The 26,182-nt window shown below is 41.9% G+C and overlaps 3 protein-coding genes and 2 long non-coding RNA genes across 6 annotated transcripts in view; 2 read left to right on the top strand and 3 right to left on the bottom strand.

The window, feature by feature from the left end:
- Positions 1–1,011, bottom strand: part of LOC144065937 (uncharacterized) — a 1,470-nt gene extending 459 nt beyond the window's left edge. Inside the window, exon 1 of the mRNA XM_077589183.1 lies at positions 1–1,011. This exon is cut by the window's left edge and continues 459 nt beyond it. Coding sequence (XP_077445309.1) covers positions 54–998 — 945 coding nt within the window. The 5' untranslated portion in view covers positions 999–1,011 and the 3' untranslated portion in view covers positions 1–53.
- The window catches only part of LOC144065962 (uncharacterized), a 174,673-nt gene extending 172,087 nt beyond the window's left edge, over positions 1–2,586 (bottom strand). The window contains exon 1 of the long non-coding RNA XR_013297362.1: positions 2,248–2,586. This is a non-coding gene — a long non-coding RNA (uncharacterized LOC144065962). The remainder of the gene's footprint in view (positions 1–2,247) is intronic.
- A 5,599-nt stretch (positions 2,587–8,185) lies between these two features.
- On the top strand, positions 8,186–9,715 carry LOC144065947 (N-alpha-acetyltransferase 38, NatC auxiliary subunit-like). 2 transcript variants are annotated; one of them, XM_077589197.1, is made up of 3 exons: positions 8,186–8,691; positions 9,052–9,220; positions 9,304–9,715. In XM_077589197.1, the coding sequence occupies exons 1-3, from the start codon at positions 8,656–8,658 to the stop codon at positions 9,414–9,416; spliced, it is 318 nt and encodes a 105-aa protein (XP_077445323.1). In that variant the 5' UTR covers positions 8,186–8,655; the 3' UTR covers positions 9,417–9,715. The 2 variants fall into 2 exon arrangements, with proteins under 2 accessions (XP_077445323.1, XP_077445322.1); XM_077589196.1 differs by lacking the exon at positions 8,186–8,691 and adding an exon at positions 8,701–8,934.
- Positions 9,716–13,038: 3,323 nt separating this feature from the next.
- LOC144065936 (uncharacterized) lies at positions 13,039–14,616 on the bottom strand. Its single transcript, XM_077589182.1, has one exon. The coding sequence runs from the start codon at positions 14,399–14,401 to the stop codon at positions 13,412–13,414; it is 990 nt and encodes a 329-aa protein (XP_077445308.1). The 5' UTR covers positions 14,402–14,616; the 3' UTR covers positions 13,039–13,411.
- A 2,291-nt stretch (positions 14,617–16,907) lies between these two features.
- LOC144065958 (uncharacterized) lies at positions 16,908–19,662 on the top strand. The gene is made up of 2 exons (XR_013297358.1): positions 16,908–17,319; positions 18,113–19,662. It is a non-coding gene; the product is annotated as an uncharacterized LOC144065958 (long non-coding RNA).
- The last annotated feature ends 6,520 nt before the right edge of the window (positions 19,663–26,182 follow it).

Genomic DNA, 26,182 nt, shown 5'->3' with positions numbered 1-26,182 from the left:
AAATCTTGCTTTTGAGAAAAGGCTTTACCACAAACTGCACACGAGAATGGCTTTTAACCTGTGTGTGTTCTTGCATGAATAATTAAGAATACCTTCCGTGTGAATCTTTGACCACAAACTGAACACGAAAATGGTTTTTCACCAGTGTGGGTTCTTGTGTGCCTTTTTAAGTGTCCCTTCTCTGTAAATCTTTTACCACAAACTGAACACGAAAATGGTTTTTCACCCGTGTGTGTTCTTGCATGAATAGTTAAGATGTTCTTGTTTGTAAATGTTTTACCACAAACTGAACACGAAAATGGTTTTTCACCCGTGTGTGTTCTTGCATGAATAGTTAAGATGTTCTTGTTTGTAAATGTTTTACCACAAACTGAACACGAAAATGGTTTTTCACCAGTGTGGGTTCTTATGTGGGCTTTTAACGTTCCCCTTTCTGTAAATGTTTTACCACAAACTGAACACGAAAATGGTTTTTCACCAGTGTGGGTTCTTGTGTGCCTTTTTAAGGTCCCCTTCTCTGTAAATCTTTTACCACAAACTGAACACGAAAATGGTTTTTCACCCGTGTGTGTTCTTGCATGAATAGTTAAGATGTTCTTGTTTGTAAATGTTTTACCACAAACTGAACACGAAAATGGTTTTTCACCAGTGTGGGTTCTTATGTGCCCTTTTAAGGTTCTCTTCTCTGTAAATCGTTTACCACAAACTGAACACGAAAATGGTTTTTCACCAGTGTGTGTTCTTGCATGAATAATTAAGGTTCCCTTCTCTGTAAATCTTTTACCACAAACTGAGCATGAAAATGGTTTGTCACCTGTGTGTGTTCTTGCATGACTAATTAAGTGATCCTTCCGTGTGAATGTTTGATCACAAAGTGAACACGAAAATGGTTTGTCACCTATGTGTGTTCTTGCATGAATATTTAAGTTTCTCTTGTGTGTAAATGTTTTACCACAAACTGTACATGATAAGGGTTTCTCCCAAGTGTGGCTCCTCATGTGAGTTTTCAAAGTAGACTTTTTCACAAAGGTTTTTCCACACTGAGAGCATTTCCAGAGTTTGCCGTCCTTAAGACCTTCATTGTCATAAAGCAAGTCTTCGCTTTCTGATAACGGAGCAATTAAATTGTCTGCTTGCCCTTCTGCTGAGCTGCCGTTCGGAGTCTCCGCCCCTCTGTCGGCCACGCCCAGATCCTCTTCCCTCTTCAGGTTTTCACCAAGTGACCAGGTGACATCATCTTCCTCCTTCTTGATTGGAAGTCGCTCGTCTCTCATTTGTTGTTGAGGGAACTGTGGCTCCTCCCCTTTGATTTGGGGGAGCTCAAGTTCCTTTTTAAGGCCAACAGACTCTTTCCCATCAGGACCAAGATATTCTCTGAAACCTGCAAAGACACGAAAATAAATGATATGTTTCATAATCTGTCTATCCAAAGAGAAGTCCTTTAGGTTAGACTGGGAATGTAAAGTCTTATACTTATATTGGCGGTGGTTAGGCTCGTAACATGACATTAACTTGAAATTTAACTGAAATCAACTCAAATGACTATACACACCCACACATATTTGACCACCATCTAAATAAGCTCGTATCTCCAATTTGTTTCATTTCTCAAGGAAAAAAATGGCTCCGAATTTAGCTCGTATCTCAAATTTCCCGTAAAATGGGACACCCGTATGTCAACGTTTTCCGGTAATATGCTGGCTGCCACAGCAAATGTTTAATTAACAAGGAATAATTATAGCACTCGCGGGTGACCCGCATTGTAATCAACAGTTTGAGGAAAACAGAGTTCACCTTTAAAATTAAAGTACAATTAAGAGCACACCAACACATTTCAATGTATAAAAATGTGTTGTTTTATTAAACCCAAAGGATTCTTTAATCTCATCTCATTTTCTGAACAGCTTTATCCTCATCAGAGTCGGGGGGGGGGGGGGGGGGGTGGGGGGGGTTGGTGTTGGTGCTGGAGCCTATCCCAGCTGACTTTGGGCCAGAGGCGGAGGGGGGGGGGGCACCCTGAATTGTTGGCCAGCCAATCGCAGGGCACAACAAGACAGACAACCATTCACACTCACACTCATACCTAGGAGCAATTTAGTGTCGAATCAGCCTACCATGTCTTTACAATGTGGGAGGAAGCCGGAGTACCTGGAGAAAACCCACACGCGACAAAATAAAAAGGTAATTAAAAAAAAAAAACCTTTCTATAAATGGTCATTTTTTAAAGAAACTGATACTTTACTATACATCAGGGGTCACCAAACTACGGCCCGCGGGCCGGATACGGCCCGCCGGCACATTTGGGCCGGCCCTCTGAACAATACCAGATACGCTATCGGATTTTTTTCCTATTTGGCCTTGAAGACTGGGACGTTTTAATCTTGTGTTTGGTTCATTGCACCCCTGCTGAGTCCACAAATCATCCCAGTGAAGCGGGCCTTCGCATTGCTTCTTTGGTGACATGCGCGGGGAGAGTGTTTCCCTTTGATGCATGGGGCACTTCCACCGTTGCATGCGCGAGCAGAGTGTTAGCGAGACATCTGGACGATCGCAGGTGAGGGCGGAGCCCTGGGGCCATCGCTATTGCGATGCTATTCAAGCATAAAAAAACTGTGCAACCTGAACTTGTTTGAGAACGGAATAATGGCGAAAAGGTGAGTTAAGAGAAAAATTGATTCAGAATGCAGGGTATTTAACCTGCAGTGGACAAACGATTATTATTTTTTTCAATGCAAAGAAAAGGCTGTTTGTCTCATCTGTCAAGAGACGGTGGCAGTATTCAAAGAATACAATCTTCGCCGGCACTATGAATCCCGTCACAAAGACAAGTACGATAGTGTGCAAGGCCAAATACGAGCAGACAAACTCTCAAAGCTAAAAGTTGGACTATTATCTCAGCAGACTACATTTCTACGTCAAGCTCAGCTGAACCAGGCATCCGTTTGGGCCAGCTTTCGGGTTGCTAAACTGATAGCAAGCAACGGTAAGCCTTTCACTGACGGAGAGTTTTTTAAGAAATGTATGGCTGTTGTCGTGGAGGAAGTCTGTCCCGAGAAGAAAGATGCATTTAATGCCGTAAGTCTGTCGGTGAGTACAATGACCAGACATGTTGAATAAATCGGGAGTAATGTATATGCCCAGCTGCAGCAGAAGACGAAATAATTTGACTTTTTTTCATTAGCACTGGATGAAAGCACGGACGTGCAAGACACAGCGCAACTGCTCATTTTTATTCGTGGAGTTAGCGCAAACTTTGAGATTTGCGAGGATCTGGCAGCCCTCCAAAGTCTCAAAGGGACTACAACGGGAGAGGATATTTTTGACAAAGTGTGCCAAACCATGGAGAAGTTGGACCTGGACTGGTCAAAGCTAGCTAGCATCACGACTGACGGGGCTCCTAGCATGGTGGCCGAAACTTGCGGTCTAATAATGGGACGCATGAACCAGGAGTTGGAAAAAAGGGGTCTCACCGCCCCGCTACGAGTCCACTGCCGAATTCACCAGCAAGCTCTGTGCCGCAAAATGTTGACGTGGGATTCTGTAATGACGGTTGTGGTGTCGTGCATAAACTTCAGAGCAAAGGGAGAAGATTGTGTATGGCACAACAGAAAGTTAATGTTCCATGGCTTTTTTTTTTCTATGAAGAACCCAGAGAGAGTTATTTAGTTATTATTTATTTCATAAATAGTGTTATTTCCTGTTTTTTCTGTGAAGAACTCAGAGAGGGTTATTTAGTTATTATTTATTTCATTAATAGTGTTATTATTTGTTTCCTGACTTTTTTTCTGTAAATAACCTGGAAAGGGTTATTTGGTTATGTGTGGCTTTCTGGAAAACAATAAAAAATGTAAGCTCCCCTACGATCGATCGTCACACTTTTTCTGTTACAAACTGACACCGGCCCCCCATCGGAGAAGGGAAAAGTTATGTGGCCCTCACAGGAAAAAGTTTGGGGACCCCTGCTATACATGGTCTTTTTTATTATTAAAAAAAGCCTTACTATGCAAGTCTTTGGAGTGTGGGAGGAAAACCGGAGTATCTGGAGGAAACCCACACAGGCCTGGGAAGAACATGCAAACGCCACACAGGTGGACTTGACCTGGATTTGAACCTAGGACCTGAGAGCTGTGAGGCCGATGCGCTAACCACTCGCTCCTCTGGGCCGGTTTTCACATTTTTATGAATGTATAATTTTAAAAAAATCTCCAGTGCTGAGTCCTAGTAGCAAGCGGAAGACATGGGAGTTGCTTCCGCTTGAAAAAATTATTTAAAAAATAAACATTTTCCCCAGAAAAATCTGCGATGTAGTGAAATGCTGAGGGATTACTGTACTTGAATATGCAATTGCAGCGCACAAAAAAGCACTTCTACAATTACCATTAAGCCTTAATGATGAAGGGAATATATAGATATAAAAATGGACCCACCTTCTATTCTGTGAAGGACAACTTTTGCATGGATTATTTTGCAAAATGTCGAGTTTTCCTCGTGGAACTTTGCTGCTCTTTTCCCACACGTAAATTCTGATGGAGACGCCATTGATAGCTGCTAGCTAGGCTAAGTTAAAGAGGGCGCAAAGCTTCAAAGTTCTTCGACGACTTGAAGAGTTGATCCTTTGATATATGCTAACAGGCTGAGCTAAAGTAGGCCGCAAAGCTTCAACGAGGTCTTGAAAAGGATTTTGGCTGATATTTAAGGTCATAAAGTAGCTTATGCTAGACACGTCGGGGACCCATAGGTTAAGCTAGGTGGCGAAAACTGCGCATGCGCGGTGTCAGCGTCACTTCCTCCGATTTATAAATGTAAGAGAGTCGGAAATAGGAAATAATTAATCTTCAAATGTTCTGACGTGTGGTTTGAGCAGTAATTGTTTGCGCAGGTTTTAATTAAATTGAAAATTAAATTAAACATAAATAACTTGAAGATTGCGTCTCAAAAGGAGGCTTCGCAAAACGCGCATGCGCAGAGAAAAATCGTCCTTGATAATGGAGCTGTTGCTGTTTGGCCGATTGGCATCACGGGAGAAGTAGTTCTTCAATGAAACGGTTTGAACTCGCAGGAATCAGTCTCTTATTTAGGTAACGCTCTCTTGTGGTCAGGAGAAAATTTGTTTAATTTTAATTTCAGTATTCGTGGACATTATACACAATAATTAAGACACTGTCAATCACAAGTTATCGAAGAAGCGCAGAAATTATATGAGAAAATTTGCAATTTCTCAAAGGTGTCTTAAACCCAAAAGGAAAAGTTTGTTTTTTCTTTTATTAACATTATTCCCTCAATCTGGACCAACCACTAGATGTAAATTATATTTCTTGATTTTCCCATTTTTAACGAATATTTGCATTTTTTTCATCCTTATTTTTTCTTTTTGTGTTTTAGTTGATGAGTATTTAGTAAAATGTAAAAATAACTATATAAAAATGTTTTCTGTTTTCCACTTTAATTTTGAACATAAAAACATATTTCGTTTCCTTTTGAAATTAAATGATTAAAAGACATCTTCCCTCTGTAAGAAAAAAAGCTAAAATAAACATAGTTTTAGATCTATAAAAAATGTAAAATGCAAGGCTTGTCATTCAGTTCTTTGTTCATTTGGAATTAATAGTTAATGAAGCTATAATTTAAATTGTGCCATACTGTTTGGACCGAGTGCACTTTCCCCCAGTCTTCCTGTCGGGGCCAGTCAATTGTCTTCATAACTATGGACTGAACAGGACAACAAGTTCCAGGCCAGACGGATGATCTACAAGGGAGGGAGGGAGGGAGGGAGGGAGGGAGGGAGGGATTGGGAGGGAGGGAGGGATTGGGAGGGAGGGAGGGAGGGAGGGAGGGAGGGAGGGATTTTAGGGACGTAGGGAGGGAGGGAGCGGGAGAGAGCAAGAGAGCGAGAGAGAGAGAGATTAAATCGGATTTAAAGAACTGGATATAAAGCCTTAAATATTTTTCATAGGTCTAAAACAATGTTTATTTGAGCTTTTATTTTCAATAAGGGAATAATCATTTGTTGAAAATATTTCTATATAGTTATTTTTACATTTTACAAAATACTTATTGAACTAAAACACAAAAGAACAAAATTGGAGGGAAAAATTGCAAATATTCGTTAAAAATGGGAAAATCAAGACATAATTTAAATCTAGTGGTTGGTCCGGATTAAGCGAATAATGTAAATAAAAGAAAAAACAAACTTTTCCTTTTGGGTTTAAGACACCTTTGAGAAATTGCTATTTTTCTGATATAATTTCTTAAAATGTGCTTCTCCGATAACTTTTGATTGACAGTGTCTTAAATATTGTGTACAGCAGGGGTCCCCAAACTTTTTCTTGTGAGGGCCACATAACTTTTCCCTTCTCTGATGGGGGGCCGGTGTCAGTTTGTAACAGAAAAAGCCATGGAACATTAACTTTCTGTTGTGCCATGCACAATCTTCTCCCTTTGCTCTGAAGTTTATGCACGACACCACAACCGTCATTACAGAATCCCACGTCAACATTTTGCAACACAGTGCTTGGTGGTGAATTTGGCAGTGGACTCGTAGCGGGGCGGTGACACCCCTTTTTTCCAACTCCTGGTTCATGCGTCCCATTATTAGACTGCAAGTTTCGGCCACCATGCTAGGAGCCCCGTCAGTCGTGATGCTAGCTAGCTTTGACCAGTCCAGGTCCAACTTCTCCATGGTTTGGCACACTTTGTCAAAAATATCCTCTCCCGTTGTAGTCCCTTTGAGACTTTGGAGGGCTGCCAGATCCTCGCAAATCTCAAAGTTTGCGCTAACTCCACGAATAAAAATGAGCAGTTGCGCTGTTTCTTGCACGTCCGTGCTTTCATCCAGTGCTAATGAAAAAAAGTCAAATTATTTCGTCTTCTGCTGCAGCTGGGCATATACATTACTCCCGATTTCTTCAACGCGTCTGGTCATTGTACTCACCGACAGACTTACGGCATTAAATGCATCTTTCTTCTCGGGACACACCTCCTCCGCGACAGTATCCATACATTTCTTAACAAACTCTCCGTCAGTGAAAGGCTTACCGCTGCTTGCTATCAATTTAGCAACCCAAAAGCTGGCCCGAACGGATGCCTGGTTCTGCTGAGATAGTAGTCCACTTTTTCGCTTTGAGAGTTTGTCTGCTCGTATTTGGCCTTGCAATCTATCGTACTTGTCTTTGTGACGGGATTCATAGTGTCGGCAAAGATTGTATTCTTTGAATACCGCCACCGACAAATGAGACAAACAGCCTTTTCTTTGCATTGAACAAAAAAATAATCGTTTGTCCACTCCAGGTTAAATATCCTGCATTCTGAATCAATTTTTCTCTCACCTAACTTTTTCGCCATTATTCCGTTCTCAAACAGGTTGCAGTTTTAATATGCTTGAATAGTCCGCGATGGTCCCAGGGCTCCGCCCTCACCTGCGATCGTCCAGATGTCTCGGTAACACTGCTCGTACATGCAACGGTGGACGTGCCCGCATGCATCAAAGGGAAACACTCTCCCCGCGCGTGTCACCAAAGAAGCAATGCGAAGCCCCGCTTTACTGGGATGATTTGTGGGCTCAGCAGGGGTGCAATGAACCAAACACAAGATTAAAATGTCCCAGTCTTCAAGGCCAAATAGGAAAAAAAATCCGATAGCGTCTCTGGTATTGTTCAGAGGGCCGGTCCAAATGTGCCAGCGGGCCGCATCCCCCCCCCCCCCCAAAAAAAAAAAATTCAAAAAAAAAAAAAAAAAAAAAAATTCCGATAGCGTCTCTGGTATTGTTCAGAGGGCCGGTCCAAATGTGCCGGCGGGCCGTATCCGGCCCGCGGGCCGTAGTTTGGTGACCCCTGACTTAACAGAACAAAATGGCATTTACATGGGGAGACTTCACTCTGACGGACACTTTTGGTATTGCAACAATCGCGGAACGTTTTTTCTTTCTCAATCACATATACAAACATTTAAACAATTTAAAGGGCTCACTTGAATTACGTATGTATTGCATTTAAACAAGATTAATGCCTTATTTAAATGGAGTAACCAAAATGAACTCAATTTAATTTGATAATTCCGTTTTAAGTAAGTTTATTGTGGTTACTCCATTTCAATAAAACATCAATCTTGTTTAAAAACACACAAAAAATGCTGAAACTTAATACAAATGAGTCATTCATATTTTTGGGGTGTTTGTGTGTGTGATTAAAAAAGGAAAAAAGGCTACTCAGTTGTCCCAATACCGACCAATTCCGCTAACAGTCTATCTATGGAAAAGGAATTTTGTCCTCTTAAGTGCCTGTTCCGAAACGCTGACAAAATCAGGACTTGTGATGGTTTTAATGGGGACGTCATACACAAATAAGGGATTTTTAATTTTTGATAATTATATCAATTTCCGGACGTCGTCTACTCGTTCACGGCAGAAGGATAAAAAGAGCCACACGATTGGACGACTGTCGCCGTCAGTGGTAGTGAAAGAGTCCATCGTGCTCTCTCTCGGCAGGAAGTCCAACCCACAATCCAAGCATTCGTTGAGTTTTGCCGAAACCCCCTTGGAAAGTATTGACCCTTGCGTCCTGTGACCACAGAGGGGCGCTGGTCGGCAAGCGCCCGTCCGTCCGTCTGCCAAATGCTTCCGGCTGGAAGACACGGAAGAAGAAGGAAGAAGATGCGCAAATGGCAACAATCGAGGAGAACAGACCATTGCTTCGTGTAGGTTCATTTTCTCTTTTATACAAGTTATTTCGGGGCGTTTTCAATATATATAAAAAAGAAAAATCCCGGAATCCCGTGAAGCGAGACACCGTCGCCGTTTAACAGCACTCAAGCTAACTCGTTAGTGCTCAGATTGGCAGAACCCGAGACCAGCAACAAGCCCGCATGGCTTCGTTGTGTTTGTCGACTGGTTTTACTGGTTTGGGAAGAAGGATATGGCGGATTTCTTGGATGGGGAGGGTGGGCAAATTGCATTTGAATTCAAACTTGTTACTTACTCGATTGTTGTCTAACTGGATGTCCCTTCAACGTTGTGTTTGTGTGCGCGCGTGTGCGTGTGTACATACACACACTTAGGACCACGGCGACACGTCGTCCTTGGCCAGGCAGAAGCTCCAGGGCCTCCTGAACAAGAACATGAGGATCTGCATGACCGACGGCCGGACCCTGGTGGGCCTTTTCCTCTGCACGGACCGGGACTGTAACGTCATCCTGGGCTCGGCTCAGGAGTTCCTCAAATCCGCAGGTGGGACTGGGAGCCCAATCCTGAGCCCCATGCAGGTTCTTCGTGTAGAATGTTCAGCTTTCTCCTACTTTCTGTCGTTTCAGACACTTTCTCCCAGACGGAACCCCGAGTTCTGGGCCTCGCCATGATTCCGGGTCATCACGTGGTGTCCATCAAGGCCGAGGCGGACATTCTGGACGACGCCATCCGCCACTAGCCGTTTTTACACTTGCGACCGTTCAGCTTCAAGCTGCATCGGCCGTCCCTCCCCGCGCCGTAGGCCATCCACGGCGAAAAGGTCGGGGTCTGTCGTCGAAATGGGACACTTTGAAGGAAAAACACAAGACAGGTGGTTTGATCCCGCTCAGTGGCGTTTGTTTGGGGCCTCTTTTAATGCGGTCCGACCGCCGCGTCGACTCGCTGTCAGACAATGGAAGTGCCCAAAAACTTGAATAACGCTGTCAGGAAAGCCATTGAACGTGCTAATAACATTAAAATGGATGCATCCAACATAAATGTGTGTTGAACAATTTGCTTTATTGTGCATGGTTGTAAGAAAAAGGTAGAAAAAGACACAAATCAAGAATCACACCAACAGATTTCCATCACACGGAAACATCTGACATAAATACTAACTAGCACTGGGCACAAGTGGAGCACCTAAACGACAACCAGACTCGAAAAAGATGGAGCCGATCGGTCGCCGGTTCCCGTTCACACGTAGGCGTGTCGGCCGTGGGTGATGGCGGTCGCTCTTCGGCTCCGGGCCGCTCCCGAATGCACCGTCACCCTGCTTTGGTGGGGGAAGGGGCTGCCGATAGAAAGACAGATGGCGTGGCGATCGAGTCCTGCGAGCGGAAAGAAGGAAGGACGGCCTGGAGATCACTCACTATTTCTCCCAGGGGCCCGTCTTGCAGGAGCAGGTGAGTCAGGCGCCCCCGACGACGGCCACCACAGCCGAGCACCAGCCGATCTACAGCCCCTCGCCGATCTCGTACCTGCCGCCGGACGGGGGTGGGCGTCAGTGCATTCCCCGCCCTTTCCCGCTGGCGGGACCATCCTACCTGGTAGAAGGGGTCGAAGAAGTCCTGGGTGATGTTGAGAACGTACCAGCGCCGCTACCAGGCCGAAGGCCCCCCATCACCGCCTGCGCGATCATGAGGGCGCGGGACGCTTGGACGTAACCTGGACGGAGGAGGCGAGCCAGTGAGCGAGACTCGAGCGTTTTCGGCGTGGCGGAAGCGAGTGAGTCCGGTGGAGTCGGTGGCGCAGGACATCCACAGGTTCTCGTAGAATCTACGAGACGTGACGCGATCGGCCCCGATTTCCCATAAATTCTGATCCGATTTTTGATCGGTGGGCATCCTGATGAAGAATGTGAAGTGAGAAATGGTAGCTTTTACAGAATGAATAATTGTCATGATCAGTTTTTCGCAGCTACGGCAATGAGAAAGTGGAGTGAGGTTGTTTGCTTCTTCAAAAAATGAACAGACTTGAAGTAGCAGGGAATGGTTTCAATCCACTGACCTCTGGGTTATGGGCCCAGCACGCTTCTGCTGCGCAACTCTGCTTCTTCTCAGTTGAGTCCTCACAAGCTGATTCTCAAAACTAATCAATTGTACTAATCAAAACAGATATACTGAGGCATGTGGCCATTCCCATCTGCTGCTGGAGGTCTTAAGGACCCCCAGCGCAAGCAACTCGGTCTCGGCCGGCGACTTTCATAGCCACAGTGACTTCTGCTATTCACAAAGTCATCCATTTTGCATTTAAAAACTTCCATTCCAATGAAAAATGTAGTGACGACAAAGATGAGATGTTCTGCGCCGATTAAAAAAAAAAGAAACTATGTTGAATTTAAACTTGAACATTAGCTAATAGTTATCGTTACTAGGAAAGTAACATTTAACATGTAGAATAGTTCAATAACAAAAGAGCTGTGTCTGTTTTCTCAAGCAGGCCAGATCACAGATGCGTGTAGGAGAAGCCATAAAAAAGAGGAGGCGGGACACCAGCTTTTCTTTGGGGTCCTTTTTGAAAACAAACATGCATGGAACTTTAAGGATTGCAGGGTCAATAGGTCAATTAAAAAAAGAGTTCCTTTAATTAGCAATGGCAATGTTAGCGGAAAAATGGCTTGTTTACTGCTTTCTTAAGAGGATACAGTGGTACCTCGAGATACGAGCATAATGCCTACCGGGACTGAGCGCGTATGTTGATTTACTCGTATCTTAAATCAAGGTTTCCCATAGAAATGAATTAAAAACAAATTAATTCGTTCCAAGCCTCTGAAAAAACACCAAAAACAGGAGATCGGATTTAAAAACATTTATTTGTTCTAATTCGACATCTTTTAACAAAGTCACAAGTAACTAGTGGTTTAATTGTACTAAAATGTGTTTAATAGTACTAAAATGTGTTTAATAGTACTAAAATGTGTTTAATAGTACTAAAATGTGTTTAATAGTACTAAAATGTGTTTAATAGTACTAAAATTAGACGGAGAGACTTTTTGCACGGCAACACGCTCGTAACATAACATAAACAAACTTAAATGAACTTAGATTACGTTGCAGACACACTCAAAAATAAGTTTAATCGAACCGAACACTAAACTTATTTCTAATTTTGTTTGACATTTGATACCTCTCTTCTCCTGGGTTGGCTCTATTTGCCCCGCCAAACTGACTTTTATTCAATATCGACTGTTGTTTGATTTTGTCTTCCCTTCAAAATATTCCCAAAACGATGCACACAAATGTCCTCACAATAGGATAACGCAGGACCACTTGCCAATGAGAAGTAGTATATACTCCTCTCGTATTAGTGATCGATCCGCCATTCGCACTAACGGAAAAAAAACACTGAAAAAATGCAACGCTCCACCCAGTGCTCGTAGAGACATTACACGAGGGCCTTGCGATGGGAAAGACAGTGGCCATGATGTTCTTATGAACACCGTCTCGGGTCCGCTGAATGCTCGTATATCAACATTTGTCTCATATTTCAAGATATATATTTGCTCGAAATTTTACTCGTATCTCAAATTGCTCGTATGTCTGGGCACTCGTATGTCGAGGTATTACTGTAATGTATTAAATAGCTGGACTGGTTTCCTCGATATACAAACTTCACTTACTTCCCACAAGTGAACATAAGAAGGTCGACTTGATTCCAAAACAATAGAAAGACTGTGTAACCTAAAAAAAAAAAAAAAGGAAAAAAATACAAAAGGAAAACCAAGCTGGATTCTTCACAGGAGTTTAAAAACCACCTCTCCTGCCTGGCACACAAAAAAGGGCACTCGTTCCCTGCAATAGTTACATTCACATTCAGAAACAAATAAATAAATGTATATTTTTAAATAGAATTGAACCACCATCTTCCCCTGTTGGCAACGATTAATATATTAAGCCTGTACCCTTTACAGCAATTAAGCCATATAAAATGCATGCTAATCAAGAACTCCAAATTCATTCAATAATGTGAATAATACCCCAATCTAGTAGTGTTTTGCAAACATTTAACATTACATTCCCTTTGTAGTTTGTCCTATAAAACTTTCTTACTCAATGTTTTTCCAATAGTTACACATAAAATAAAAATCTACCAATAATCCCCTTCAACATCAAAAAGATAAAAACAATTTACCGTTAATTACAGACATGAAGTTACCGTATTTTCACACCTCGAGAAAGAAAACAATCTTTTATATCATAATTTGTCAAATTGTTCAAATTAATGTATTCATTAAATCTGAGCAAATAACGCTTCACTTTTTTGTTACCTTTGAATTTGGAAGGCTGATTTTGTCAACAAAAAGACCCAAAAAGTTTTTTTCACCAAAAAGAGAGCTTTATTGAAACTACCAAAAAGATGACACGTTAAATTACAGATTAAAAAGTGTAAACAAGAATTTCAGAATGCAAAATACAATTATACTTCGATTACAATGATCTTTCATACAGAATTTGAAAAAGCAAGCAAAGCCGTGATTGGCCACTGCTTATTACAACACATTTGCGTCTTTTAAGTCTATCCTTACGACAAAATCTCTGGCAAGAAGCTGAGGAGGAAAAAGGTTTCTGACGTGTGGGTAATTGTGTTTTTAAGATATTCCTGCCACAAATCGAGCAAAAAAAGGGCTTTTCTCCTCTGCGGGTTGTTAAGTCTTCTTTTCAGGTTTTTCAATTGTGTAGCTTTTTAATTGGGCTATTGTAGCGAATCTGTGGCCACAGACTGAGCAGGAAAACATTGTTCTTCAGTGTGTGTTAATAAGTGTTTTTTTAAATATTGCTTTCGAGAATAGGCTTGACCACAAACTGAGCAGGAAAATGGTTTTTTGCCAGTGTGGGTTCTTATGTGGATTTTTAAATTTCTCTTCTCTGTAAATGTTTTACCACAAACTGAACATGAAAATGGTTTTTCACCAGTGTGGGTTCTTGTGTGTGTTTTTAAATTTCCCTTCTCTGTAAATGTTTGACCACAAACTGAACACGAAAATGGTTTTTCACCACTGTGGGTTCTTGTGTGTGTTTTTAAATTTCCCTTCTGTGTAAATGTTTGACCACAAACTGAACAGGAAAATGGTTTTTCACCTGTGTGTGTTCTTGCATGACTAATTAAGTCTCCTTTCCGTGTGAATCTTTGACCACAAACTGAACACGAAAATGGCTTTTCACCCGTGTGGGTTCTTGTGTGTATTGTTACACTTCCCTTCCGTTTAAATGTTTTACCACAAACTGAACACGAAAATGGTTTTTCACCCGTGTGGGTTCTTGCATGACTAATTAAGTCTCCCTTCCGTGTGAATCTTTGACCACAAACTGAACACGAAAATGGTTTTTCACCAGTGTGGGTTCTTATGTGGATTTTTAAGGATTCATTGAGAGAAAAGGCTTTACCGCAAACTGAACACGAAAATGGTTTTTCACCAGTGTGGGTTCTTATGTGGATTTTTAAGGATTCATTGTGAGAAAAGGCTTTACCGCAAACTGAGCAGGAAAATGGTTTTTCGCCAGTGTGGGTTCTTGTGTGGTCTTCTAAGTGGTGCTTTAGAGAAAAGGCTTTACCGCAAACTGAACACGAAAATGGTTTTTCACCAGTGTGGGTTCTTGCATGACTAATTAAGTGTCCCTTCTGTGTAAATGTTTTACCACAAACTGTACATGATAAGGGTTTCTCCCCAGTGTGGCTCCTCATATGTGTTTTCAAAGAAGACTTTTTCCCAAAAGTTTTCCCACACTGAAAGCATTTGCAAAGTTTGTCACCACTGGGATTTTTCTTAACATCTTCAACATCATCATCGTCAAAAAGCAAGTCGTTGCCATCTGATAAAGGAGCAATTAAATTTTCTGCTCGCCATCCTTCTGTTGAGCTGCCGCTCAGAAGCTCCGCCCCTATGTTGGCCGCGCCCAGATCATCTTCACTCTTGAAAGGCTCACCAGTTCCCCATTTGACACATTCCTCGTTTTTGATTGTAGGTTGCTCTTCTCTTTTGCACTGTTGAGGGAACTCTGGCTCCTTCTCTTTAATTAGGGGCCATGTTCCTGTGTTTGCAGATTCCGCCCCTCCACTGGCCACGCCCAGAACATCTTCCCTCTTCACGAACTCACCAAGTGACCAGGAGAAATGATCTTCCTCCCTTTTGATTGGACGTTGCTCGTCTCCCATTTGTTGTTGAGGGAACTCTGGCTCCTCCTCTTTGATTTGGGGGAGCTCAACTTCCCCTTCAAGGTCAACAGACTCATGCCCATCAGCACCAAGATCATTTCTGAAACCTGCAAAGACACAAAGATAAATGATTAACCATTTTCCAATTATAAATGAATGAATTTCTCACAGAAATGAAACCAAACGGAAAAGGGCGCCATACATTCATTTCGTCACAATGCAGTACTTACTACTGTAGTTTTCTAGTCAACAGCAACATGAGTTGAAAACCGTTTATAGGTGCATTTTTCAAAGTATGGCACTATTGGTCAGAAAAGTTTCTTCACTTAAAATTAGTCAAATCTTTTTTGGAGCCTTTTCATTGTAAACATTCTCTTTTATGTTTTAGATTTTAATTTAGTTAAAATGCTTTCGCCAAAGGGGAGGCATTAAAAAAACATTATCTTTTATTCAGTAGCAGGTCTATTATTATTTGGGGGATTAATGAGATGCCGGATTCCGGCTAATGCCGGAGCGATCGCTAATACGTGCAGTATAGTATATTACTTCTCGTTGGCTGCTCATAATAACATCAGGGGCACTGGCTCTCTCACCCGCAACTCCTCGTGTAATATCTCTGGTCGCAACTATACGTCTTTGTAACGTCTCTGCGAGCACTGAGCGTTTTTTCAGTGTTTTTCCCCCCCCTTAGCCTGTTAGCTCCCGTTAACAGAGCGATCGCTAATTCAAGACTACTTCTCGTTGGCAAGTGGAAGTGCGTTATCCTATTGTGAGGACATTTGTGTGCATCATTGTCGGAATATTTTGAAGGGAATACAAAAGCAAACGGCCCATCAATAGTGAAAGTGAGGGTGGAGGCGGGGGCAAACAGCCAACCCAGCCGGGACAACAAAGGTATAAAAACGTAAAACATAATTAGCACGACAGCAAAGACAGCATGATAAAAAGCCCCCCTGCATGACCAATTTACCCGTACACGATGATGAATTTAATATTGAGCTGAATGCGTTCACTGTTTAAGTTAATAAATTGGAATTTAGGCAATTAATGGCTGAGGGTTTGGCACATTACGATATCCCAAATGTTGTTTTCGACTTAACAAAACTAAATGATGAATATCAATTGGTTAAATAGGAAGCAAAAGTGCAATTAGGTCAAAATTGCTGTTTTTTAAAGATGTCTAAAATGAGCTGGCTGCAAACACCAATATTATCCATCACAAAATGTTGCAAATGAAATAAAAACATCTCCATGACTTGGCACCAAGCATAACGACTACGACCGACCAAACAAAGACAAAGCTCAGAAAAAGCCACAAATTAAAGTATAGTAAAAGCTTCTGGCCTCCTTTTACAATCTGAACACACTAAATTTTATATTTTTCAGTCACTTTTTTACATCACAAGTAAATAAACGCCAACATGTGAGCAGGACTCTTTCACTCAGTCAATGGCTAAACTATCTCAAAGTTGAAACCAACTTACCTTGAAGGATTTTCATTGTTTCCAAAAGTTTGTCCAAATGAGTCTCGTGTCTCCAGATGAGTCGAGGACGTCCAACTGCAGCATCTGACTGAATGCCATCCTCTGGATGCTGCATATTTGCGCAGTTGACATCAAAGAGCAAAGAGCCACGCGCTTTGATAGGTGACATCAAAGAGCAAAGAGCTCCTGGTGACGCCACTCGCTTTGATCTCCATCTGGACCGTAGCCCCGCCTCCTTTGGACCCCGATATATGATGGAGGCACTTTAAGCCATTTATTTGTTGTCACAAATTCAATTCATTTAAGCAAATAAGGGAATGATTCGTGGGAGTTGGTACATTTTCGTTGAAGAACTTCATCTCTCGTGATTAAATTTGGCAAAACAGCAATGGTTCCTTGATTTGTCGATTTGTTCTGCGCTTGCGCGTATTGCGTCGCCTCCTTTTGAGCCGCAACCTTCTTCATGGTGACTTATGTCGTAAATTCAAACCTACGAAAATATTTTTATTCAAACCATATGTCAGATCATTTGAAGAATAATTATTTCCTATGTTCGACTCTCTTGTTTTTAATAAACCTAATGCCACCGAAAGAAGTGACGCTCGAGTTGCAGAAGTGACGCAATGTTCCGCGCATGCGCAACCCCAAAAGTCAACGTTCCGTCCCCAGTCACAATCTTGTCGTGACCGTAGCGCGCCGAGTTTTTCCTCAATTTCCACCACTTAACTAAACCCACGCGTGGCCGATGTGTCTTGCTTAACTACTCTTCCGTCTTAAGTTTCAGTCAACATCATCTTTAAGGCGTCTAAAGCCTTGTTGAAGCTTTGCGGCCTACTTTAGTTTAGCCTGCTAGCATCTATCAAAGGTGCCTCCATCAGAATTCCCGAGTGGGAGTGTTCCACGAGGAACACTCGATTGTTTGCAAAATAAGGCATGCAAAAGTTGTTCTTCACAGACTCGAAGGTGGGTTCACTTTTTATATTTATATATTCTCTCAATGTGTTATAAAACGGCTTTTTTTGTGCGCTGCAATTGATTTATTTAAAAATTCTCAGGTCGACAGAAGGTACAAAGCTTGATTTTAAGACAATAAAACAGTACAAACAAAATCATGCAGAATAAATCATGGGAAAAGTATAAATCATAACAACTATTTCCCATTTTCATACTGTAATGCATATAAAAATATGAAATCATAAAAAGGATATATATATATATTTCAAAATTATTGATTTAGAAAAATAAATCGATAAAACTGAAAGTTGGCTCCTTTTCCATTTTTTTTAATGTCAACAAAAAAAGAATAGCTGTCATTTTTCCTTTTTAATTAAAAATGATTAAAATTTATATTTGATGCTTCACCCTTTTCTAAAAGGATTCCAAATAAATTAAAATCTCAAAAATACAAGCGAATATCTGCAAAGAAGAGGCTCAAAAAAGATTTTGAAAAACTTCAAGGGCCTGTGAGGTTACTTTACTGACCAATAGTCCTTTTTTTAGTGAAATACACTTTAAAAAAACGTTTAAACCCCTTTGGCTATTGATGAGAATACTACAGTAGTGCTATGTTGACAACATCACGAATGAATGGCATCCTCTTCTGTTTAGCTTCGTTACTGTAGCGACCAGCATATTAGTCCAGCCTAACCACTGCAAATATAAGTATAAGACTTAATTACCAGTCTAACATAAAGAACCTCTAGATAGAATAATAGACAGTTTATAAAATATATAATTTATCTTGGGGTCTTTGCAGGTTTCAGAAAATATCTTGGTCCTGATGGGAAGGTGTCAGAGTTTTCTGGTGCCAAAGAGGATGTTGAGCCCCCTCAAATCGAAGAGGAGGAGCCAGAGTTCCCCCAAGACAGACAGAGAAGAGCAACTTAAAATAAAAAAGGAGGAAGAAGATGTCACCTGGTCAACTGGTGCGTCCTTGAAGAGAGAAGATGATCTTGGCGTGGCCAGCGGAGGGGCGGAGCCTGCAAACACTTTAACATGGCCCCAAATTAAAGAGCAAAAGAGAGAAGAGCAACTTTCAATCAAAACAGAGGAGCAGCAAGATGTCACTTGGTCAACTGCTGAGCGTTTCAACAGTGAAGTTGATCTAGGCGTGGCCGGCAGAGGGGCGGAGCCTCTGCACGGCAGCGACTCAACAAAAGGATGGCAAGAAGAAGCTTTTATTGCTCCTCCATCAGATAGTGACGACTTGCTTTATTATAATGATGACGATGAAGGTCTTAAGAAAAATCCCAGTGGCGGCAAACTCTGCAAATGTTCTCAGTGTGGGAAAACCTTTGGTAAAATGTTTACTTTGAAAAGACATATGGCAACCCACATTGGGCAGAAACCGTTTTTGTGCTCCGTTTGTGGTAAAACATTCACACAGAAAGCAAACTTATAAAGCCACACAAGAACCCACACTGGTGGAAAACAATTTTCCTGCTCAATTTGTGGTCTCGCTTTCTTTCGAAAGCAGGACTTAATTATCCACGCAAGGACCCACACTGGTGAAAAACCGTTTTCGTGCTCGATTTGTGGTAAATCTTTCTCTCTCAAGCACAAGTTCAAACTCCACACAAGAACCCACACTGGTGAAAAACCATTTTCGTGCTTAATTTGTGGTCAGACATTCACATGGAAGAAAAGCTTAATTAGTCACACAAGCCCCCACACTGGCAAAAAAACATTTTCGTGCTCAGTTTGTGGTCAAGCCTTTTCTCGAAAGGAACATTTAAAAAGGCACACGAGAATCCACAAAGGGAGAACTCCTTTTCCTTGCGCAGTTAACAACTTCACCAGAACTGACTTAGGGTTCATTTTGTAGTTCTATTACACTTTTATATTTATCCAAACGGATTTGATTGGCATGTAACTAAACTTATCTGGCAATTGATATGTAACTGCCTTATTTTAGTTTCACTGTATTTTTTTGTGTATTTTAATGTCAGTTTCAACATACCTCCTGTAGTGGGTGCAGTGGCGCTAGAGCGAGCGTACGTTTGCTAAATGGGAAGATAATTGCAGCAGAAGAAGCGCTCTCGGTAAGAGAAAGGCAGCACGAGACAAGCTCAGCCAGAAAGTTGCAAGCTAAAGTAATATAAAGAGAAATAAATAATAAAACCCAGGCTAATTCCTCTTGGTACTCAGCCAACGAGGTGTTTTGTAAATTTTTGTGTATTTCTTTTATTTCACAAATTGTCTATTTTTTTAAAGCTAATTTTCGTTTTTGTGTGTTATTAGTTATCTAGGTGTTATTTGTAAATCTGCCAATATGCATTCAATAAATTCATCAGTTTGAGAAAGACACTTAGTACTCATAAGTAAGTACTCAATATTGCAGAAATGTATACCAAAACACAGTGGCGGGCGGTGTATTTTCTGGTAGCGCCTTCAACGTATCAATCCAACCCTCAAAAACTATTTTATGGCTATAAAACCTCTACTGCAGCTACAGCTGCGACACATAAAAAATAATCAATAAATTAATGCACAAAAATGGGGTAAAATCCACTTCCTAGCAGCATTTCATGATTAAATACAAATACTGGAGCTTTTCAGACATTAAAACCAGGCCAGGGGGTGATTTTCCCAGGAAAAGACAGCGATGAACGTCAATGGCGTACCGGCAAACATTGCCCGAAAATGGGGTAAAATCCAGCCGAAAACAGCATTTATTGATTAAATACAAATACTTGAGCTTTTTAGACATCAGAACCGGGCCCGGAGTATCATTTCCCCGGTAAAAAGACCGATGAACGTCGATACGTCCATACGTGAAATGACAAAAAATGCACTAAAATTAGGTAAAATCCACTTCCTAGCATCATTTATTGATTGAATACAAATACTGGAGCTTTTGAGACATTACAACCAGGCCAGGGGGGTGATTTTTCCTGGGAAAAGACAGCGATGGACGTCAATGGTGAAACGCCAAAAATTAAACTGGGCTAAAATCCACTTCCTAGCAGCATTTTGTGATTAAATACAAACACTACAGCTTAAATACAAACACTGGAGCTTTTCAGATATCAGAACTTGGCCCACAATTGAAATATTATTTAGGAATACAGCCATATTTTACTCACCAAAAATCCTTTTTACACAATATCCATCCTTCTTTCCTATCGCCATCGAAGCTAATGATGAAAGTGGAGCCTGTCCTGTCATATTTCCGGCATAGTCCGTTTTGAAAAAAGCTTTAAATCAAAACAACAATATACTATTTGCTTGTGGAGCTGAGTTAGCACGCTGAAAGTGCCCCACACACCATTTTCCCGGCTGTAACAGGCTTGCTAGCTTCGTAGTTGACCGCCCTTTCTTAATGATGTCCATTTTTTTTCTGGAAAAGTCCGTCTGGTAAATGGCTTTGTGAGCAAACCGAATCCATTTGTTTTTGCTTCTGTCGGCCATTGTGGGTGGAGTTTGCGATCTCGGCTGCCTCGGGTACTGCTTTGGCCCGCCTACTAGCCAATCATAGTTTGTGAAAGCAATGACATGTCCCAGCCAGCAAAATGCTAACACCTATGAAAAATCATTGTGGGGTTGCCAACTCGAAATCTGATTGGTTAAAAGCAACAGTCTAGTTTAATGCAGCAGAGCCCGCAAGTACTGATTGTGAAGACTTTGAGGCAGATCTGATCTGGCAACAAATAATGGCTGAAATGTGATTGGTTAAATGCTGCAATATGAAAACACACATCTGGAAGCAGTAAAACCAGGGGGGAAAGCAATGAAAGGAAGCTAACAGACCATTTGGAATAATAAGTATAAATGGACAAAATATAATATGATTCAGATATTTCTTAGGCCAGCAGAGAAGGCCTTGAAGACCCTGATTGCCCGCCACTGCCAAAACATGACTTTGAGTCACATATTAATGCCCTTTTTGGAAATTGTTTAAAAAGTCTCCTGGGTTATAGACGCTGGAGCAATTTTTATTTTTCCAGTACGATTTATTTAGTTCAAATTTGCATTTTCAGTACTCATGATTGACAGTGACACATTGCAGTTGTTTTTCCCAATTGCTAAAACAGAAAATCTGAAAGGACCCACACATTTCAAAGGCATAGAATAAAACTAAATTCCATTTGAAAATATCACAAGCCCATTTCACACACAGACTCAATTCCCATTTCACAATCCTCCTTTCTCATAAATCGAAACCTGGTAAATAAACTTGTGGTGTTGAAGATGATGATTCTGTTTTTGCATGAATTTATGCATCCTCATCTGAAACTTCAGAAAAGGACCCAAGAAAATACTCTCCAGTAAAAAACTATTCTACATAAACTAAAATTACATTGATTATATGATTCTTTAGCAGATAGCATAACATAGGTACGCTAGCGGATAGGATAACATAGTTATGCTAACGGCTAGCAAAACATATGCTAGCAGCTAGCATAACATGCGCTAGTGGCTAGCATAACATAGGTATGCTAGCGGATAGCATAACATAGGTATGCTAGCAGATAGCATAACATAGGAACGCTAGCGGCTAGCATAACATAGGTATGCTAGCGGATAGCATAACATACTCTAGCGGCTAGCATAACAGGTACACTAGCGGCTAGCATAACATAGTGAGGCTAGTGGCTAACATAACATAGGTACACTAGCGGATAGCATAACAAAGGTACTCTAGTGGATAGCATAACATACGCTAACGGCTAGCATAACATATGTATGCTAGTGGATAGCATAACATGTGCTAGTGGCTAGCATAACAGGCACGCTAGCAGATAGCAAAACATAGGTACGCTAGCGGCTAGCATAACATACGCTAGTAGCTAGCATAACATACGCTAGTGGCTAGCATAACATACGCTAGTGGCTAGCATAACAGGCGCGCTTGCAGATAGCAAAACATAGGTACGCTAGTGGCTAGCATAACATACGCTAGTGCAGGGGTGGCCAACCAGTCAGAGACTAAGAGCCACTTTTTTTACTGTGTTACTGCAAAGAGCCACATCATACATGGGCACACACAGACCTCTGCTCCACTGTTCCCTCTAAGCTGCGCGAGTGCGCAATTGCGCACTACTCTCGTCTTCTCTGCGCAGCAGCAATCCTATGGCGCGCAGTAAAAAAAAAAAACGGATTTTTTATTTTTTTATTTTAATTTTAATTTTATTTTTTACCCCTTTCTTCATGATGGAGCCGTTTAAGCGGCAGCCAGTGGCAGTAGCTCTGTCCACTTAGTTTTACAGCATGTTTTACATGAAAAATTAGAGGGAACATTGACATGCACCTGCTTGTGGCAGGTGTGATACTGGTGTGCCCATAGCGAGCAATGATGATGTCGTGACCGGATGATTCGCCTAAAGACGTTTCGCCGACGGACGTTTGACAGACGGACAGGTCTCCGAATGAACGTTCGTTCAAACAGCGTTTAATGATTAAATACAAATACTAGTATTTGTATTTAATCATTAAACGCTGTTTTCAGCTGGATTTGACCGAATTTGAGAGCATTTTGAGCCGTTTGGCGAATGGACGTATATGGAAATTTTTTTGCCTCCATCGCGATATCATCACGACATTTTACCGAGGAATTCACTTCCCTGGGCTCGGTTCTAATGTCCAAAGAGCTCCAGTATTTGTATTTAATCATTAAACGCTGTTTTCGGCTGGATTTGACCGAATTTGAGAGCATTTTGAGCCGTTTGGCGAATGGACGTATATAGATGTTTTTTTGCCTCCATCGCGATATCATCACGACATTTTACCAAGGAATTCACTTCCCTGGGCTCGGTTCTAATGTCCAAAGAGCTCCAGTATTAGTATTTAATCATTAAATGCTGTTTTAGGATGGATTTGACCCGATTGCTGTCATTTTACGGCTCGGTTCTGCTACATCTGCCCGCCCAAGAGTGCTTATTCCCAGGCTGCCATTGATGGTAGACTAACATTGATTTTTACTATAATTTGGACAACACCGGCGGCGGGCCGGATTAAAAATCCTAACGGGCCGTATATGGCCCGCGGGCCGAGGTTGAAAAACTTGTACACACACGATCCGGGGGCGGGGCGAGCGCGCGAATCCCGTTTCGGCGAAACCTCCGTTCGGCCGAATGAACGTTCGGCGGAACGTCCATTCGGCAACCTGCCCGTCTGTCAAACGTCCGTCGGCGAAACGTCTTTAGGCGAATCATCCGAGTACCGATGATGTCGCTCACACTGGTACTCAGTGCGCTCAGGGAGGTTGACTTTCTGCTCAGACCAACGAAAAATTAGAGGGAACATTGCTCTGCTCAGCCAGATTTATTGAAAATGACCCACAGCAAGATAATGACAGTTATTTTTTTCAACAGTTAACATTGTGTGCACTGTCACACACACACACATAAACTCTCAGTTAAAGCAAGTCCACAAACAAAAATATAACAATTTTCAATGACATTTTTCTCTTACTATGCTGCTTAGTGGGACTTCTGGCATTCCTTGTCCTGAACAATCCTCCTCAAATCTGGCTTGTATTCCGTTGTTGCCACTCGAAGCAACTCCTTCACATGAGTGTCAGTCAAAACAGATCGATGCTTTGATTTCACATGTTTCAGGGTGGAAAACACAGACTCGCAGACGTACGTTGACCCAAACATCGACAGGATCTTTAGCGCAGCTCGTTTGATGTTGGGGTATTTTTCCATCGGAACACGTTTCCAGAACTCAATGGTCCCTTCCCTGAAAACAGCTTTCAGTTGATCCTCCTCTTAAAGATCAATCATCTCCAACTCCGCCGCAGCCTCATCTGTGACGAGCGGGATTTTCAAACAGTCCATCTCCGCATTAAATGGGTCGACAAGGAACGTAATCTGTGGTCTTTTCAGTTGTAGATCACGGAAGCGGGTCACAAAGCTTTCGTGCAAGTTTTCAATCAGCGTTGCATATCTGTCTCTTTTCTTTTTCAGGGCGGCACTGGTGACATGTTCACTGGCTTTCAGCAGAGTGGGAAAATGCGTTAAATCTTTTTTTTGAATTTGCGTCTTGAACAGTTTCAGTTTGTTGATAAACGTACAGCGCCGTATGTGGCGATAGTGCGGTATTTGCTGAAGTTGGTGGATCTCGTGAATCTAGCGGTCGGGTAAATTAATCTCTTGAATGGGGTTGTTACGGTGTGTTTGACCATGGTTTACACTTACGCCTTACGCCAGAATATCGCTTAAAGAGCCGCATGAAATCAGCCAAAGAGCCGCATGCGGCTCTAGAGCCGCGGGTTGGCCACCCCTGCGCTAGTGGCTAGCATAACATATGCTAGTGGCTAGCTTAACATAAGCTAGTGGCTATCTTAACATAGGCTAGCGGCTAGCTTAACAGGTATGCTAGCGGCTAGCAAAACTTAGGTACGCTAGAGGCTAGCATAACATAGGTACTCTAGCAGATAGCATAAAAAAGGTGTTCTAGCGGATAGCATAACATACGCTAATGGCTAGCATTACATATGTATGCGAGCGGATAGCATAACATAGGTACGCTAGTGGCTAGCATAACATACACTAGTGGCTAGCATAACATACACTAGCGACTAGCTTAACATAGGCTAGCGGCTAGCTTAACAGGTATGCTAGCGGCTAGCAAAACTTAGGTACGCTAGAGGCTAGCATAACATAGGTACTCTAGCAGATAGCATAAAAAAGGTGTTCTAGCGGATAGCATAACATACGCTAATGGCTAGCATTACATATGTATGCGAGCGGATAGCATAACATAGGTACGCTAGTGGCTAGCATAACATACGCTAGTCTCTAGCATAACATACACTAGCGACTAGCTTAACATAAGCTAGTGGCTATCTTAACATAGGCTAGCGGCTAGCTTAACAGGTATGCTAGCGGCTAGCAAAACTTAGGTACGCTAGAGGCTAGCATAACATAGGTACTCTAGCAGATAGCATAAAAAAGGTGTTCTAGCGGATAGCATAACATACGCTAATGGCTAGCATTACATATGTATGCGAGCGGATAGCATAACATAGGTACGCTAGTGGCTAGCATAACATACATTAGTGGCTAGCATAACATACACTAGCGACTAGCTTAACATAGGCTAGCGGCTAGCTTAACAGGTATGCTAGCGGCTAGCAAAACTTAGGTACGCTAGAGGCTAGCATAACATAGGTACTCTAGCAGATAGCATAAAAAAGGTGTTCTAGCGGATAGCATAACATACGCTAATGGCTAGCATTACATATGTATGCGAGCGGATAGCATAACATAGGTACGCTAGTGGCTAGCATAACATACGCTAGTGGCTAGCATAACATACACTAGCGACTAGCTTAACATACACTAGTGACTAGCTTAACAGGTACACTAGCGGCTAGCAAAACATAGGTACGCTAGAGGCTAGCATAACATAAGTACTCTAGCGAATAGCATAACATAGGCACGCTAGCGGATAGCATAACATAGGTACGCTAGCAGATAGCAAAACATATGCTAGCGGCTAGCATAACATACGCGAGCCTAGTGTCATGCTAGTGCCTTATCGGATGAGGCGTCCAAGGTATTGACAAAAAAGTGAAAATATACCCCCAAACGAGACTGCACCCTATCACAAGGTACATTTTATAGTTGTGAAAATACAGTATTTGGGATTTATTCATCAACACTGCTTTGTCTACAAACCTCCTGGGACTTCTTCCATGAAGATCTTGATGAAAGAGTCCTCGATGAGGGAGCACAGATACTGGACGATGTTCCGGTGCTTCAGTCGCTTGATCAGGCAGATTTCCTCGTGGAGCGGCTGGGAATATTTGTGTTTGTTAGTGGCTGTCAAGTGGAAGGACAAACAATCCACTCACGTGCTGTCCTTTTCTGGAATCTTC

This window comes from Stigmatopora argus, chromosome 20, assembly GCF_051989625.1.
Source record: "Stigmatopora argus isolate UIUO_Sarg chromosome 20, RoL_Sarg_1.0, whole genome shotgun sequence".
In the NCBI taxonomy this organism is placed as follows: domain Eukaryota; kingdom Metazoa; phylum Chordata; class Actinopteri; order Syngnathiformes; family Syngnathidae; genus Stigmatopora; species Stigmatopora argus.
The sequence above is the reverse complement of the archived record's forward strand: the minus strand, read 5'-3'. Positions and strand labels throughout refer to the sequence as shown.

Coding starts and splice junctions, on each gene's coding strand:
- LOC144065947 (XM_077589196.1), top strand. CDS start 8,860: ATGGCTTCGTTGTGTTTGTCGACTGGTTTTACTGGTTTGGGAAGAAGG. Junction 8,935..9,051: donor GGATTTCTTGGATGGGGAGG/GTGGGCAAATTG, acceptor ACACACACTTAG/GACCACGGCGACACGTCGTC. Junction 9,221..9,303: donor GGAGTTCCTCAAATCCGCAG/GTGGGACTGGGA, acceptor CTGTCGTTTCAG/ACACTTTCTCCCAGACGGAA.
- LOC144065936 (XM_077589182.1), bottom strand. CDS start 14,401: ATGAGGAGCCACACTGGGGAGAAACCCTTATCATGTACAGTTTGTGGT.